This window comes from Leptonychotes weddellii, chromosome 5, assembly GCF_054177405.1.
Source record: "Leptonychotes weddellii isolate Sample4059 chromosome 5, ASM5417740v2, whole genome shotgun sequence".
NCBI classification, from domain to species: Eukaryota; Metazoa; Chordata; class Mammalia; order Carnivora; family Phocidae; genus Leptonychotes; species Leptonychotes weddellii.
In genome coordinates this window covers 71742102-71760882 of record NC_138373.1, presented here as the reverse complement: position 1 = coordinate 71760882, position 18781 = coordinate 71742102, and the positions used below count along the sequence as shown (strand labels likewise).

The window sequence follows — 18781 nt, the reverse complement described above, 5'->3', positions numbered from 1 at the left end:
GCCGCTGAGCATATTAATGATAATAAAGAGGATCAGGGTGCCTTTCCTGGATCCTGCTGGACACAAGAGAAGAGCCTGGGTTGCTGGGTTTGGTGGAGACAGAAAGGGAACTGCAGCCTGCGTCCTTGGGGGATCATGGAGCCCTTCCAAGGATCAAAGGTTGAAGGAAAGAGCCTGGATGGGGGAGTCAGGAAACCCGGGTTTCAGGTCTGGTTTCACCACTGACTCTGGCAATTCCTTGCCCCTCTGAGTCTCAGTTTTCCCATCTGTAAAATAGTGATGCTAATACTACTTGGCAGGGACACTTGCAGAGTTTTCATGGAGCCCAATAAAATGGTTCTCGCGGAAGTGCTGGACACATTGCAGAGCATTTGGTGTTGGAGGGGTCATCCCCATCTTTGTGCTTCTCCAGCACTTGGCAGATCAAGCACCAAGCTCAGCGCCTGGCATCTAGGAGATGCCTACAACGTTGAAACATAGAAACATCATGAGTGTTTCTTTTTCATTAAATGTTTAAAGCTGTAGAATGTTAGACTTGGACAATACTTTACAAGGCACTTAGACTAGTTCTTTCTTTTATGATTTGTTAAGTGGATCTGGAGCAGTGCATGGTCTAGGGTCTAATTATCCTGCACTACTGAGTCGACCTGAGTACTCTATCCAGTGCCCTGTGGAGGATGAGATTTTCCATTCTGCCTGATGGGAAGAGGTGCTATTTACAGTCCTTTTAGATGGTTCTTTCTCCAGACTCAGCTAGTTCCCTTGTATCCATGTGGCCAAATACTCACAGGGGACCTTCTGCAGACCTCTGGGGCTCCTTGTGAAGCTCTCTCCTCTGGACTACTCTGTCCTGTGAGCTCTAGTGGCCCTGTCCTCCCCAGACTTACAGTTCTATCTCCTCAGCTCAGGGGTCTGATGGGCTCCACTTGTCTCCCCTTCCTGCCCCATGGTGTAGTGAGCTGGAGCCATCCCAGCAGCCATCTTGCTTTTTTCCTATTTCCCAGCAACTTTGTTACCCGATGGCCAGTGTCCTGAAAACCATGGTCTTGGTCCATTGGGGCTGCTGTAATGAAATACCATGGACAGGGTGGCTTATAAATGAGGAATTTCTTTCTCACAGTTCTGGAGGCTAGAAGTCTGAGGCCAGGGTGCCAGCGTGGTTGGGTGAGGGCCCTCTTCCTGGTTCATAGCTCGTCCTTCCTCGCTCTGTCTTCACACGGTGGAAGGGGTGCCACCCTCATGACCGAGTCACCTCCCAAAGGCCTCACCTTCTAATACCATCACATTGGGCATTGAGGATTTCAAACTATGGATTTTGGGGGAACACAGGCATTCAGGGGGCCACAAACATTCAGACCACAGCAACCATTATTTCAAAGTGGCCAAAAGTTTTTCTGGGAAAGTTAAAGCTTAAGCCTAGAAGGTGAAGGAGAGGTAGGAGTCGTCCAGGTGAAAAGGAAGGGAAGAAGTTTTAGGAATAGGTACAAAGCATGCTCAGGCATGGAGGTAGGGAGCGGGTCCTTTTTCCTATAAGCTTAGTGTCAGTGGCATTGGGCCATGGGGCCACCCACCTGTGTTTTATTGTGGGTATGTGTCTGGCTCCATCCCGCACGAGTCCCTGAAGTCTAGGAAATCTCTTTCCAGCATAAGTCAGTCAGACTTTTCAGCCTGGGCATTTTTGTGTGGGGTCTTGGTCAGGGCTGTGGAGCGGATATTACCTTGATGTTTCTGGTGAGACTTGCCTTCTACACCTTTTACAATTTACCTGGAGGCAGATGATATTGCTTTCAGTGATTTGGAGTCCCCTCTCCCCGGCTCCCCATTAAGAAACAGTCAAAATTTATCCTGGGGCTGTGCCTGGTCCCTCTAAAGACATACCTTAGGTGCCTACTCCTCTTAGGTGTTTCTCTACCTGAGCTCCACCAGATCCACTGCCAAGGTGAGGGTCAAGAACTGCATGGAGGTTCTCAGCTAACCTTCTGCGAGAACAAAGCCCTGAGACAGCTGCTGGGTGATTAATCTGTACCAGTTGAATACAGGCATTCCTGACCTCTGCCCAAGTACATTTGTAGGTGGTGTGGACAGGAAGGGCGCCAGAGACTTTGGGCTTTTGGCTTTATTCTCCAGTCTGGTTTATTTCTATCAGGCCTGTTACGTTATGGCTGTTCTGTCCCCAGCTTGGGCTCCTTCAGCAGCAGCAACTGCCATCATCAATGCTGGTTTCCCCCCAAATTTATCATTCATTCATTCATTCATTCATTCAAAGATAGGGAAAAGTTTGAACAGTATCCTGCCTTCATGGAGATCATGGTTCAGTAGGGTAGCCAGTCTTTAATCCAATAATTTCTCGAATAAATGTGGAATTATAACTGCAGTAAGTGCTATGAAGGAGAGGAATTTGGGCCCATGAAATACTGTGAAGGTGGGACTTGACCTTGTCTGGAAGCCAGGAAGGACTTTCCCTAGGAAGTGACGATTGAGGGAGGCATCAAGTGTGAACAGAGTAGGGGTGGGGGCAGGGAGGGGATGAAGAGTGAAGTGCAGTTTTCCCAACAGGCTCAGCATGTTGGGAAAACTGCAAGAGGGCCAGTGGTTGGGTGCCGTGAGCAAGAGACTATGGAGACAGGGAAACATGGAGACTCTTACAGGGTCTGTGTGAAAACCTTTGTGTGAAGACATGGGCTGTGTTAAGAACCTTGCTCTTTATCATTAGGACAATGTAACTGTTGATGACTTTTTTAAAAAAATTTTTTATTGTTATGTTAATCACCATACATTACATCATTAGTTTTTGATGTAGTGTTCCATGATTCATTGTTTGTGCATAACACCCAGTGCTCCATGCAGAACGTGCCTTCTTTAATACCCATCACCAGGCTAACCCATCCTCCCACCCCCCTCCCCTCTAGAACCCTCAGTTTGTTTTTCAGAGTCCATTGTCTCTCATGGTTTGTCTCCCCCAGTTGAAGGCTTTTTTACAGGGAGGCGATATGATCAGATTCTTGCTTCAGAAACATCACTCTGGCTCCAGTGTGGAGAGTGAATTAGAGGTGGACAAGAGTAAAGTTGCCAGGTAAAATACAGGATGTCTAGTTAAACTGAAATTTCAGATAAACGATGAATACTTTTTTAGTCTAAGTGTGTCCCAAATACTGCATGGGACCGTACTGATGCTAAAAAATGGTTCACTGTTTATCTGAAATTCAAGTTTAACTGGACATCTTGAATTTTTATTTGGTAAACTTGGTAACTCTAAGCAGAAGATATGGGGAAACCAGTTACTGTAGTAGTTGAAGGCTTTCCAGACTAGGAAAGCAGAGGTGGACGTGGAGAGAAGTAGACAAAGAAGAAGTACCCTGGTGGGTCCAAGTCTGTCATTCCAAGGCATCTGGAAGACAGAATCCATCAGCTTCCCTCCTATTCTGAAACTTCAATTTCCACGCACATGCCATTGACAGACACATGGTGATGGGTATAATGAGCCCACTGTAGCCTCAGTGCAGGGCATGTGCCTGGTCAGCACCTGCCCTCTGAGATGACCTGTGAGATGTGTTCTGGGAACCCGTGAGGGGGTCGTCTTTCTGCCCCCCGTCCCTCAAGGCCCAAGGATTCCTGAGGGGTGAACACTTTGCATTACAGTGACCAATGTGTGTGAAGGAGAGGTTTGGCAGGATGGTCAAGAACTTAATGACAATACAGGCATTATTGTAAGTTGCACACTGTTTGTCCCCCACGATAACTCATGCTTTAGCAAATGAAGCGGTAGGGTAGAGCTGTCAAGAACACAGGCTTTGCCAGGGGGCTCAGATGCTCCGGCAGTGCAGTTCCTAGCTGGTTTACACTGTGTGCTGCAGAAACGGGGCCATTTACACCCTTCTTCAGTGCAGCTTGAACTTTTCTACCTTTTTGTTTGCCTAGAATGTCTTTTCCTGCATCTCCTCCAGCCTTATTCATTCAAACTATTTATAAGGTAACGTTAATAAAGAGGTGTGATCAAACAAGATAAAGCATGTATAGAAAATAAAATAAATGCCTGTCTCTAGGGAAATGACTCAACCCATTAACATTCACGTCTGCTGTGTAATATTACACATTCGTTAAGGTGGTTGTATGTGAACTGACCTGGAAAGATAATATATCTATGCTATATTGCTAAGTGAAACAGGCAAATGGTAGAACAATACAGGAAATATGATCATAGTTGTGTTTAGAAAAGAATGTGTGTGGAAAGTGGGATGAAACGTACTTCAAATCGTTAGTAGAGATTTCCTCTGGAAACGAGGGTGGGATTGGGTTGGAAGTAGAAGGAACTGGTCATACTTAGTTAACATACTTTTGTGGTTTTGGTTTGTTTGTTTACTAGAATGGTGTTAATTTTGGAGTTGAAATAAAATCAAAATGCATCAAAAATTTTACTAGAATAAATGAACCGTGGTTATGTTTCAGTTGTTAGATTGGGGATGTTCTTCCCCTCCCCCAACTTACTATATTATTAAAGAACAAAGTGATAACAAAAGAAAGTTACCTTTCTGTGAAAGCCCAACAGAAATGCTACTCCCTGGATGAAACATTTATCTGATTCATCAACTGGATGCCCTGTCTCCTTTTTTTTTTGAACCCCCAAATACTTTGTGTGACTTTTGTGGCATTTATCTCTGTCTATCTTGTATTTCATACCTGTTTTACTGCCTCTCTAGATTTAAGCCCCTGGAGGGATATCGTGATAGAGAAGAAAATCGGCTTTCAAGCTAGAAGAACTGGCTGTTGGCTCTTGTTCTGGTCTCCTTTTGCAGCATGACAAATTAGCCCACACTTAGTAGCTGAGAACACAAGTCACTTTTTTCTTTCTCATGAGTTTTTGGTCAGAAATTTGAACAGAGCTGGGCTGGGGGATTCTTCTGTTCCATGGGGTATCGAGTTGGGTCACTTGGTGGAATTTAGCTGGGGGTTGAGCTGGACAGGAGGGTCCAAGAAGACTTCCCTCATAGGCCTGATGCATGGACGGGCAGCTGAAAGGCCTGGCTCAGCCTAAGTCCTTTGTCTTTCTGACTCCTCTAACTTCCCCATTGTCTTCCTCCTAGAGGCACTGGGCTTCCAGAGACCAAGGCAGACCAAAGCAGAACTGCCCACCTTCTAAAGGATGTAGCTGGCATAGTGTCCCTTCTCTGTACTGGTTAAGCAGCTACAGAGCCCACTCAGATTTAAGGGGGTGGGAACAGAACAGCACCTCTTAAGAGGAAAATCTGTATATAAAATTTGTGGCCATCTTTAATCCATCATGGCTTTGCTATGAGAAGTACCACCTCCATATCTCAATGACTACATCTATAAACGAGGAAGACCGAGAGCTACAGTGTCTGCAAAAGCACCCTGTGCATTATGAAAAGCTGTATGTACTGTAAATGTCAATAATTATCTTGGTACTAACTCTATGCCTTACTCAAGGCAGGTACTCCTTAGTTTTAATACTTTGAAGGCAGACTCATTTATCAGATATTTCCTAGGAGGAACACACAAAGAAAGGGATGTGGGTGATCACATAGGGGCATGGCATAGCTGTGGAGTGCAGACTTTGATTTGGTTGACATGAGTTAGATCCACACTGTCACTCAGTTACTATCTGTGTGACCTTTCTTGATGGCATCACACCTTTCTGAGCCTTAATTTACTCATCGTAGCATGAGAGTAGTAGTGCTTGCTTAGCTGGTTTGCTGTGTGCATTGGAGCTAATTTGTGTAGAGCACTTAGTGTGGCGACTCACATAGTAGGTCTTCTGTTTCTCTTCAGATGAGGTAATGAAGTCATGTAGTGAATTTGGCCTCCTCACTTGTTTCCCTGCACCGGTTACCTCCATTCAGAGGACTGAGAGGGGGTCCAGAGCCCACGCCCTTGTGAAAGCAGTGGCAGGGGGAGGGCGGGAAGGGCTCTGCTTGCTTCTGCCAGTCTCCTCCTCTTTCCAGAGTGTCCCCCACTGGGGGTTCGGTGCCCTGTGCTGCTGTGGTTGTGAGTGAGTCACTCTTCTCTCCATTGGATGTGGCCTCCTTTTTTAGGCCTGTGGCTTTGCCTTCCCTAGATGTACGAGATCAAATCAGAAGGCAGCATTGCAAAGAAGTTCAACGAACTTCTGCAGACACTGAGCTCGCCCCTGAAACCCAGAGTTCCGGAGCACAGTAACAACAAGATGAAAAACCTCTCCTACCCGTTCTCCAGGGAGAAAATGTACCTGTGAGTATGGGCGCTGTGGGGGTAGGGATGTGGGCGGGGATGGGAGGGGAAGTCAAACAGCTCCCACAGTGAGAGCCCCAGGGCCTGGGAGATAGGGGAGGGGGCATGCTGTCACAGCCAAGAGTTCCTTGGATCTGCTTCCTGAATCCCCTTCCCTAAGTGACACTATCCCAAAGAGCTCCCCAGATTTGCCCAGTGGCTTGTAGGGACACCTGCCATTTCAGTCCTTTGGCACGATGGATGGCGAATCTTGGAGCACGCAGCCATAAACCTTGGGACTCTATGAGAAGATGGTCGGATACCGGTTTCCCTTCTGTGGGGAAACTGTTCTGCCCAGTTCCTAGTCTAATAGGGCTTCAACATATTGTAATCATCCAGAGAGAAGGAGGATAAAGCTTTGGGAGTTTTGTGTTCCCAGCTGCCTCCTCGTGTACTCTCCTCAGATGCCAACGGCAGGTCCAGGTTGTTCCGTGTACCTCTGACTGGCTGGCTGTAGTCCAGAGGTTTCCACGACCTCCTCTTTGGGTTTGATTAATTTGCTAGAGAAGCTCTCAGAACTCAGAAAACCAGTTTACTCACTAGATTTCTGATTTATTACAAAGGATACAAAGCAACAGCCTGGTGAAGAGATGCAGAAAGGGAGGTTCTGAATGAAGGTGCTTGTGTCCTTGTGGAACGTGGGGCCCAGCATGGTGGCACATGGGAATGTTCTGGTTCCCCAACCTGGAAACTCTCCAAATCCTTTCTTTTGGGTTTTTATAGAGGCTTCGTTACATAGGCTTGGTTGATTAAATCATGGGCCATTGGAGATTGATTCAACCTCCAGCCCCTGTCCTCTCCCCAGAAATCAGGGGTGGGGCTGAAAGTTCCAACCCTCTATTCTTGGTTGGTTCTCCTGGCAACCAGCTGCTCCTCTCTCCATCTTTAGGAGACTTCCAAAGGTCACCTCCCTGACGTAAGCCCAGTTGTGGTGGAAAGGGGCTTGTGATACATAACAAGACACCCATCTCACCTTTGTGGCTCTGAAGCGATTTCAGGAACTGAGGGCAGGAGACCAAATATTATGACAAAAGATGCTCCCATTGCTCTTGTTGCTCAGGAAATTCCAAGGGTTTGGGGAGCTGTGAGTTAGGAGCCTGGGATGAAGACCAAAAGATGTATTTATTGTAAGTCACAATATCACCTCCCCTCACGAGGTGGCCATTCAGATAGAACTGTCTGTCTCTTAGAGGAAGCTAAGGCCTGGGGGCTGTTCGAGGTCACATAGCATGAAGTAGCTGAACTGGGACTGGCACGTTGACCCCCTGGCCTGCTGTTCTTTTTGTGCTCTGTGCTTCTTCCATGCTTCCCCTTCCCTGGGCCTGCCTTCATGCCAGTGCTGGTATCTGAGCTGCCCCGTGCATGCGTCTCCCATTCATTTGGTGTCTGGGACCCTTCAAATCCAGTTCCTAAACACCTCCATCTGGAAGAATCTTCTGTTCTTCCTACCCCAAAGATGCTCTCCATCCTCTGAGTTTTCCTAGCAGTGGTCTAGGGACTACCATGCTCTGCTCTTCATCTGTTGCTAGGAGACACCCCCCCCCATGTGATTGGGCCCCAGGGAGGGGAAGGGGGGCTGGGGGCATGTTCCAGGCATCCAGGGGCTCAGGGCCAGGAGCACAGTCAGCTCTAGGCAAGTGTTCTTTTTAGTGAAAGGTCACAGTTTGAAGTTTAGAACAGACACAGGCCTTGCATAATTAAGAGTTTGGTAGCTAATTGATGGGACAATAGTGACAACATTAAATGAAAGTTTGAAAAACAGAGAGTTACCATCCCAGCACCTGGAAACTTTACTCTTTTGGGTGGTGGTTGTATATTTTTTTTTTTTTAAGATTTTTATTTATTTAACAGAGAGAGACACAGCGAGAGAGGGAACACAAGCAGGGGGAGTGGGAGAGGGAGAAGCAGGCTTCCCGCCGAGCAGGGAGCCCGATGCGGGGCTCGATCCCAGGACTCTGGGATCATGACCTGAGCCGAAGGCAGACGCTTAATGACTGAGCCACCCAGGTGCCCCTGGGTGGTGGTTATATTTTTTACTGTCTTTGTTCATGCATAGGAATCCTTTCTACATACTTTTATGTGTAAAACTTCTCATAGTATAATATTTTGCATCACAGTCTAGAATTTCCTATTTATGAATTTCTCCTAATGATAATTTTCAGTGACTGCATGATCATCCTTTCTATCGATCTTGGAATTACAGTTTATGTCCATAATCCTTATTATAAGTGACTTTGTAATGAACATTTTTATGTATGGAGCTTCTTTCTTCTATTGAACGTATATTTCCTAGGATACATTTCTGTGATAAGCTTTCAGAATTACTGGGTTAAGAAAAATGATGAACACTGTGTGCGTGAGCATGTGCGAGTATGTGCGTCTTACACATCTTGCTGTGTTGCCTTCTGAAGGTTTGCTCTGGTCCTGGGGTGACGGTGGTCTCAGGACCAAGGTCATGAAATGAGTCGACCTTCTGTTTTCTTGGTGTCTCCAGGTACAACATCCAGGACAAGGACACCTTCTTTGATAATGCTACCCGTAGCCGCATTGTAAGTATGCAGGTCAACAGGGGGTGGCAGGCTGTGGAAGTGAGGGGAAGGCTGAGTACCCAGTGTGGCAGGCGTTCTCCTGCTCTCCCTGCTACCTCCTGGTGTCATTTGCTTGGGGTTGCCTAGCAACTGAGAGGCATGTACAGGAGCTCCTCCATCTTCCTTGCAAAAGGCATAGCAAATAACTGCCCTCACTCACAGGTTGAGAGAAGTGCCTTCTCTTTAGGATTCTCCACCTAGGCCCATCTTGGAATCACAAAAACAGGAAATGTGACAGCTGGTGGGGGATTTCAGCTAATCAGGCAATCCCCCCACCCTTGCTTTACAGTTGGGGAAACAGACTCTGAGAAGCAATGGATTAAAAAACATTTATACAGATCACTAGTGTCTGAATGAGGACCCATTGCTGGGCTACCCATTTCCCCTCAGAGGAGTCTTGTGCATCTGTATCCCAGGGAATGCTGGAACTAGCCAGTTTGTCCAAGAATAAAATTACCAGCCCATTCAGTAGAAAGCCAAAATTCATGACTCTAGCTGTTCTACTATTTTTTTTTTTTTTTGGCCTTTTGAAATCAAGGTTTTGAATTTTGCAGGATGATTGATTCTAATGAAAATCTGTATATGGCCTGTGCCCTGTGGCCTCTCTCCCTTCACTGATCCCTTTATTCTCTCTCTGCCTAGAGAGCACTTAGCCTGAGGACAGAGGAGAAAAAGGGCAGCCCAGAGAATGCTGCACACTTACTCATGCCACAGTGGGAACATGGCAGTATGTTTCCATTGATTCCTAGGGAAGAACTTAAGTTTCCACAGAGGAGGAGTGATGGTTAAGTATCTAGAAGGACTTCCAAGTTGGTACGGTGATAAGAAGAATAAGGGACAGGTGATTAGAGGAAGCTACAGAACATTTGCAGGGTGCATTGAAAACATGGCCTTCACTCTTTGCTTGCAGGTTGGGCAAGGAAACACCTCAGGTCCCTTAGGCTTGTGTTTAGGAAGGTTTAAAATGGGCACATCATTTCTTTTATGACCCTATGGAAAAAGGCATCAACTTCCCATTTTATTTGGTTGATGCTATTACAAGCCGTTTAAATCTCCCTGTAGCTTGGGTCTCATGTCTATGGGAGAGTTACAGGGTGTTGTGGGGATTACCAAATAATTGGAAAGTACTTGTAAAATAGTACAATACCATATAAACGCTGTTCCTAATTATTATTGCTGTTGAATTACTGCACAGTATTATAAGTGAATTAAATGTTCTTGGGCCCCATACTGCTGGAAGTTATTTATTTCCCACTCCCTCTAGGTCTGTGGCTGGAAGATCAGAGTGTGAATGATGATGGAGGAACACACTTCTCTCATTTAGCTCTTGTTCTGGAGGCTTCTCCCTTTCTCCAGTCCACCCCACCTAGTGAGAAGGGGGAGAAAAGAGCCTTAGAATTTTGTCTTGGTGTCTACTCTGCCCTGGACTTCTGTTTGAGGACCGTGTTCACATCTGTAAACATCATCCCCGTGCCCCTTCCTTGTGGGTGTCTAAGCACCCCAGCTATTTGTCCCAGAGCAGACTGCCTTGCTGGGCATCTCTTTATAGCCTGGCGCAGGCTTGGGACCCATTGGAGGGCACTAGTGGGCCAGCAGATTTACCTGTGTTCCTGTTTCCTCTGCAGGGAGGACTCAGCAGCCCTCCCTCGCAGGTGAGAGAGAGTCCCTTGCAAGCCCCACATCCAGGGCTTTGTCGGCTGGTTTAGGCATGCAGCGGCCATTGAGCTGGCAGCCTGCCCTGTGCCCCGTAAGTGCTCCAAGCTGCGGAGTCTTGAGGAAGTGTCTGACTGGGGAGACAAGATGAGGACTCAGGGAAAAACCAGAGAAATAATACTAACAATGAGTAAGATGTAGGTGGCCCTTTTTTAGTTTACAAAGCACATTCATGGTTTCTTGAAATAGCGCTGTGAGTCAGCTCCATTACAGAGAAGGCCACGGACCATCAGGGTCCACGGAGAGCTTGCTCAGGACCCCTTGGCTAGGAGCCAGCACTGGAAGCCGATTAGGTGGCCTCCTTGTCCTGTGCTTTCCCCAGCGTGGCACGTCTCAGGGCTGGTGGAAAGGACAGTCTCCTCTTCCCCTTCCTGGACAGTATGGCCCAGGCACTTCCTCCCTAGCCCTCCAGAGGCATGTGGGTCTGGGCTCCCTGCTGTGTTTTCCTTACCTCCTGTAACTGCAGTCAATGTATAGCCTTACTTTACTTTTTCAGGGTGGGGCGAAGGGGGGAGTGTGTGTGAGGGGCTTAGATGCTTTGTTTCCTCAAAGCACTCAAGTTTGAATGGGTTTGACAGGCCGGGCACGAGCTTGGCACATGCTTGGCTTCCCCCTCCCTGGAAGCGGGTCCAGCTGCCTGGTCCACCACCCGCCCCCTCATGTGGTGACACACGTGGTCACGGTGCTCACAACCCTGCTGTTGTCCGTTTTAGGTGCACGAGATCCTGAAGCGCACAGCTTGTTCTCGAGCCAACAACACCATGGGTAAGGACCCCCTCCCCTGTCCCTGGGCCTGGTGGTGCTGATGGGCTGCCCAGGGGGCCAGAGCTGTCCTTTCAGCGGCTCCCTGTGGGGGGCGGTGTCGGGCAGCAGAGAACAAAACAAACAAATGCCCCCCACAGAGGAGGGGCGGCTGCTTTCACTCAGGGCCAGAAGTCCTGCTTGCTCTCCAGGAGCAGGGCCCCATCTCTTGGGAGCGGGTACTCCTCATGTTGTGGTAACTTCTCCCAGACCTTCAACCCTGTCTCCACGGTCTCTGAAAGTTTTTAATAATCACCCAAACGTGGCAGGCGTTGTTTATTTATTTCCTTTTTAAGAAGAAAGGCACCTCAGAGGCCCTTTAGTGCAGGCTCCTCCTTTATGTGTGAAGGAGCTGGCCTCCCACCGGGTGAGTGACTTGTCCGAGGCCACACATTAGTCCGAACGTGCAGCTCCTGAGTTCAGCATTCTTGTCACGGCAATGTGGCTGAATCTGTTCCCCTGGCGGTTTGTTTTCGAAATTTGAGGATATTAGTCTTTGCAGCAGGAATGTCAGCATTTGGGGGCCCAGAGGGCAGGCCGACTGATGTTGGTGGACTTTGCAGAAGACACACATAATGGCTGAGGTAAACATGGGAGCTTATAAGCACAAGCATGTGGCCTTTCCACAGGAATCAGTCCATAGGCTGAGCGCTTTCCAAAGGTGCTACCATCACTCAGAAAGGCTTTTGAAACCTTTGAGAGAAATTCCTTCAGAATACATTCTGGGGAGGCAAATCTTTGGCTTTTGAGGCAGCTTTGAGTTACAAAGAATCCAAAGTCATTGAGAGGCAAGTCTAGTGAATTATGTAGTCACTCAAGCCAAAGAATAATAATAGTGCTAATGATCATAATGGCTAATATTGGAGAGTTTTGGTGGGGGGACTCATAAGCTGCCTCACTACTAAGAGAATGGTACTGAAGTAGGAAGCAGAACGGGTTTTATATGGTGATAGTGCTTTTAGTGTAGCAGAGAACTTCTCAAGGGGGCAATATATGTATGACTGTTTGCTTTCATCTTGCTACAGAATTACAAGTAACACTCCAATTTTTAAAAGTCAAGTCTTCTATGTGATGTTATTTGTCTGGACCATGGTACTGATGAGGTTAGGACATGAATGAGGTAGGTAATTAGTTAGCTCAGCTCGATTCCATGAAACAGACTGACGCCCTCCCTTGGAGCAGCCATTTGTCCTTCGTTACAAGGACAACAAGAGGAGTCAAGCTTAGAAGGTATTTTGTATTTTCTCATGGCTTCTATCAGAATTCTTGAATTTGCCTCACTTCTTGACCAGTTCACTCCTCAGTTCCATTAATCTGCCTTTTATCATGTCACATCATCCCCAATTGGACCAAACCTGCTCCCTCAGATGTCATAGGTGACTTTCCATATTTCATGGCCTTTTTCTTAGTCTTCATCTTTCTTAACCTCCTACATCTTCCAGACCTTCTTTACCAACCTCCAACTTCTGAGATTTGCTATCCAGGAAGGTACTACTGCTCTACTAATCTGTTGCCGATCTGTTTCTGCCTCATGGACCAGACTTTCTTTGGTTCTTTTTCCTTCTAGATTTTAGATGTTTTCTTTTCCATATTCCCATGGCCTCCTTACTTTCTTTCTGTACAGATGACTAGCAACCATGTATTCCTTTTTTTTTTTTAAAGATTTATTTATTTATTTGAGAGAGAGAGAGAGTATGAGAGAGTGTGCATGGTGGGGGAGGGGCAGGGAGAGGGACAGAGAGAATCTTGCTGCTGGCTCGATCCCATGACTCTGAGATCATGACCTGAGCCAAAGCCAAGAGTGGAACACTTAACTGACTGAGCCACCCAGGCACCCCTGGCAACCATGGATTTCTATTTTCCCCCCTTCTCACCAGTTCCAGCCCAACATTTCCATCTGCCAGATGGATACCTCCATGAGATGTTCATCAGAACCTTAAAATCAATATATCAAGTGTCGATTTCTACTTAATTCCCTCTTTCCCACTTCTCTTCCTGTTGACCTGACCACCGTCTTCTTTTTTGCTCACACAGTTCCCTTCACCTGAATGTCCTCCCCCCAGTTCCCCGTGCCCCTCCCCAGACCAGACATGGCTGTCTCACAGGTCCTCCCAATGCCCTCTCCTTGGCTCTCCCACCAAACTCAGTCTCTTTCTTGCTGATTGCTATGTCCATGGCTTAGACTCCCAAACAGTCCTTGAGGCGTGTCTGAATCATCTTTGATACCCCAGTGCACCTAGCTGTCTGCCTTGCACATTCTACTCCATCAGTTTGGTTCAGTGAATTAATTAAATATGCCTAGCCTGTTAGCCCATAGCCGTTGCTGGTAATTGTGTCCATGGACAAGTGGCTTAACTTCTCTGCAACTTAGTTTCCTTTGATGTCAAGTGGGGATAATAACATCTATCTTGCAGAGTTTTTGAGAAGATTAAGTACAGAACTGTTAGTTTGTTTTGTAAATTGGAAGATCCTTAAAAACTGAAGTTTATTTTCAGAGACAGTCTCTGGGTTGTTGAAAGGCCATTAGGGACCCTCTGCTTTAACACTGAAGGTTTTTTTTTTTTCCTCTGAGGATCTGAGTTTTTTGGTGATGTCTCAAATCAAACATCTTAAGAATTTTATTGCTGTTGAGTAGCTTTCAAAAATTTCTTCCTTTTTTTGACATTCAGAAAACATTTATTGAGCACCTTCTATGTATCAAATGATGTAATAGAAACAGAGATGCCAAGAATTTGACCTAATTTCTAGCCTTGAGGGACTCTTAGTCTTGCCATGCAGACAGACATGTAAACAAATAATTATGAGATTATCTGCTAGGTACAACTACAGAGACATGTCCAGAGTGCAGAGGGAACACAGAGGTGGAAGTAATTAACTTCTATGTGTGTGTCCAAGTATCAAGATAAATGATCTAATATTCACTTTGTAGCTCAGGGGAAAGTTGGCATGTCAGTAATTCTACAAATGGGGACAGAGAGGACACATGACTTGTCCAAGGTCACATACTGAATCACTGTCAGAATTGGGTCTAGAACTTGGGTTTTTTTGCTTCAAATCCTATTTCCACTCCCTTCGGGATGCTGTGAAGTAGGGGTGGAATTAGGTTGAGTCGAATGTTACTACAGAAGCAATAGTGATCTGGCCACCAATTTATAGGCTCTTGAATTGTAAGGGAGAGCCTGCCTTCTTTTGACATATATTGAACCTGAGGTCCTAAACACCAAGGTAGGATCTTGGCAGGGACCTTGGCAGGGAAACATGGGGAAATGAGCTCAAGTTCTGTCTCCATTAAATTCAGTTAGATTTTAGTAGGCTGTGTTGTGTCCATTAGTCTCAGTTTTCCTGCACTTATAAAATGATGAAAAAAATGAAGGAAAACTGAGGCTAACACATCATAAAGCCTCTTCCTTAGTGACATTCTAATTTAAGTTAAACCTTAAGTATGCAACTCACTGTACAATAAATTTTAAAACCCTGTTGTTGATTTTTGTGCTTTAAGCATGGGCATCATATAAATCAAGTGATGAATGATTTTTTTCTCTAGATTCTCAGAGCTAAATATCTGACTACACACTTGACATCTTCATGCAGATGCTCTGAAAGAACCTCAACCACAATGTAAACAAAAAATACAGATTTCCTTTTGGGGGGACAGCCCAGCTCCCATCCATGTACCCCAAATTTCAGTGAACTCTGGTTCTTAATTTCTCAAACTAAAAACTAGAACAAAGTGCTGTTGGGTTGGTCTTGTGAACATGTGTGAAATAGGTACAATTTGACTGTTTACAGCCATTATCCTGCTCTACATCAACTGCATTTTGTTTTTTAACCAAATTTACTATCCCAACCACTAAGAGGTCTTCTTAGCCCCAGTTTTGTCCATTTTTAACCCATTCCATAGCATACAGCCTGTATGAGCTTTTTAAAATGCAAATCTGATCATTTCACTGGTCTGCCTGAAATGGTAAAATAGATCCACATTTCGCTTAGATAAAATCCAAACCCCTTAATAGTTACATATTGTTATGGACTTGATGTTTGTGTCTCTCCCCCCCGACCCCCAGATCCATACGTTGAAGCCCTAACCCCTACCCAGAAGTCTGTTAGTTCAACAGTAGCTGCCAATGAATTACTGGGTTTGTAACAATGGACATATGACTGAAATTCTCTGATTCCCAGTGGAAGAGAACCCTGAGTCTGATTTTCAAGTTGTTTGTCTTCTGTCTAGGAAAGTCAAGCTCCCCCTAAGCTCTTTGGCCAATGTACCATCTTACTTAGAAGATCAGAAAAACTGAGGAATATAATGACACTCAGAGGCCTCAAGATAACGTGGCCCTTTGAGCCATGGGGTAAATTTTGATTTTATTGCCCTTCTCTCTGGTTTTATAGAGAAACACAAATGGCTAGAATTGACTTAGATTCCTCCAGAGGATTGTTGCCTCATAAAAAGAAGAGAAAAAGGGAGAACAGTTCTTGGCATTGTTATCTAAGGTATTTTTGTTGATCCTTCAGCCCGGGAATTATCTTTAATATGGTCATTACTGTGTCTAGTTTACAAAGCTTTATTCCCTTTGCCAGTGTACCCAGTTACTAAGGGAATTTTAGAAGATAGCGAAAATAAGAAAGATTAGAATTGAAGATGGAAAATATACGAAAGATAATAATTCGGAAACACTCTCATTTATTCAGTATTATCACTTTTTTTCATTGTGGAAAATACATTTATTTGAGTGCCTACTTTTGCAAAGCATGAAGCTATATACAACTTGCATGTGTGGAATTATTTATATTCCCATCTTGTTCCACAAAATTTCTGAGGTGGCTTACAAGAAAAACAATAAAACAGCATAATATAAATAAATTAAGAAATAAGAACCAGGAAAAACACAAATTAAAATAGAATGTCAAAACTAGGGGAAAAATAGAATACAAATATTCAAACCATAAGGCCCTGTAGTTCCTGCAGTTGGACTGCAAATTTGACCTTGAACCAAAGTGAAAGGGGAATATGATTTAGTGGTTTCGCTCTTGATGTCCTCAGCAGTGTTTTTTTGTACAGAAATTTTTCTGAAATCTCTTGTACTAGTCTCTGCTTTCTTATATAGGATAGATCAAGGTACATTCTCTGTACAGAACCATATGTAACCTTTTTTGGATGATTCAGTATCATGACTAAGAACAAGTTTTTAAAATGTTTCCTTAAGAATCATCCAAGTATTGTTAGGGTTGTTTGCCCCACACTCTCTGATATCTTGAATTTTTGACTCTGGTAACCTCCCTCTCTGAATTCTGCTCTTTCAGTTTTACTTTGCTGTCTGGGAGACAGAAGAACAAGCTTATGAGAATTTGGGGTAAAGAGAGAGAGAAAATGCATTGAGGGAGGGTCTGCAGGATTCTGCTGTGGTTACGGTCCGCAACATTAGGGAATGGGTTTTGTGAGATCTAGGTACTTTTTCTTTCTTTTGGGTTCTCTGTCGTGAGAACTGAGATAAGCAGATAAGTGATCTCTGAACACATAAGGTATTACTGTAACCAGATTAATAAGGACCCCTTGCACGAGTACACTTCTACACTCATTTCTCATGTGATCCTTGAAACCACCATGCAGAGTAGGGTCAGCAGAGGTTAACCAATTTCAGGGTGGAGAGATGAATAGGTTGCCCAAGATCAGAGATTTAGAGCCAGATTTAGAGCCCAGGTGTCCTGGCTCTTCTTCAGTGCTCTTTAAATTAGTTGATAAAATAAGATAAATTAATAAATGGATGAGGTTTTCAGGGAAAGGTTTCTCAGAGAGGTGGAAGCTGAGGTCTTCCCTGTGTAACATCCATTCATTTATTCAGTGGGTATTTATTGAGCACCTACTATGCGTCATTCATATTCTAGAACTAAGGAATAGAGTAGTGAATCAGCCAGACACAACAGACAAAAATCCCCACTGTTACGTGGCTTACATATGAGGTAACATTTGAGGAGAAGAGGCAATAAGGCGCTGTGTGGCCAGAGAGATAGATGCAAGGAGAGCAAATAATACAGAAGACATGACAGGAGCCACTCCAGAGAATCAGGGTCTCAATGGGAACAAATGACACAATCAAAGTAGGATAATTTAAGGTGGGAATGTGGAGAGACCATTTACAAAGGTGTGGACAGGGAGTTGGAGATGCCTGGAATGAGCAGCTGTAAAGCTGTTCCTAGCTCTAGATCCATGAGGTGAGAGAGAGGTTATTGGAACATGGATGGACAGAGCTAGGTAGAGGAGACCCATGGAGAGAAGCAGGTGGATGTTCAGGGAGGAGGTCAGGGGGTCCCATCTCCCTCTGACCTGCTGAGAACCCAGTAGAAAGCCAGAGAGCAAGGGAGCCCATTCATGTCAGAGAAGGGGAGAGAGTGTATCTAGAAGGAGCCAAAGGAAGATAGGCACACACCCAACAAGGCTAGAGAAGCAGGTGGCATTTTAGCTCTGGGATGAACAAATTGAGAACCATAGGTAAAGTGAGATTCCCTCTCTGGGCCCATTTCTTTCTCCTCTTGTAACATAAAGAGGGACCCCTCAGTATGGTTGAAGCTTCTAATTCCAGCTCCAGCATTTCCTAGACTTGGATTCAGAGGAGCAACATGGTCTCCTTTCCCTAAGAGCTAGCTAGGCTCACAGAGGGGACTGGCTTTCCTATAAATTCATGGTGAGCAGGTCCCCAGGCCATAGCCAGGACTTGAGTTGCACAGTGTTTGTGGACCTCAAAGATCATGGGAATAGACAGTGGAAGGCCAGATGAGGATTCAGGACTGCTGGCCAGGGTGATTGGGAGCAAAGATTGCACTCCTACATTGCTCCTTTGCCAGTGGCCATGGGTGACATTGCTTAGGTGTGGTTGCACTCTGCCAGCATCCGAATCCCCTGGTGAGCCTCTGAAAGCCTCGGCTCTCCAGACCCCAAGCTGGCTTTGCTGAATCAGAATGTGCAGGGACAGGGCTCCAAGGGCTGCAGTTTTAACAAGCTATCCAGATGATTCTTAGGAAGTTTAAAGTTAGATAAAGATGACTATGGGCTGGCAGCCACCAGCTTCTTGACCTACTCACATCTGGGAATGGAAAGAATGGTGCAGCGTGCTCTGTCCTCTGGGTATTTGGCCATTGGTTTTCTGAAGTACCCAAAGATAACCAAGTCATCTCTGTGAAGAACTTAATTGTTGCTAGTACTTTTCTAACATTTGTCATATGGACATTTAGTGTTCAGTCCCTTTTTGTCCTAGCCAGCAGTAGGGCCTCTTGGATTTTCTGTCTCCCTTCCCCCCCACCCCCTTTGGTGGAAGGATGGGCAGGAGGAGAAAAGCAAGCATAAGAAGGCAAAGAAGGGGTTACTGACCATCAAAAAGTATGGGTGGATTGGAGTTTGGGGATGGTCTAACTTTTTTTTT

The 18781-nt window shown here is 45.4% G+C and overlaps 1 protein-coding gene across 1 annotated transcript in view; it reads left to right on the top strand.

Annotated features, from left to right (window-relative positions):
* The window catches only part of ANO2 (anoctamin 2), a 319849-nt gene that overhangs the window by 87432 nt on the left and 213636 nt on the right, over positions 1-18781 (top strand). Inside the window, exons 5-7 of the mRNA XM_081818921.1 lie at positions 6074-6225; positions 8759-8813; positions 11279-11330. Coding sequence (XP_081675047.1) covers positions 6074-6225; positions 8759-8813; positions 11279-11330 — 259 coding nt within the window. The remainder of the gene's footprint in view (positions 1-6073; positions 6226-8758; positions 8814-11278; positions 11331-18781) is intronic.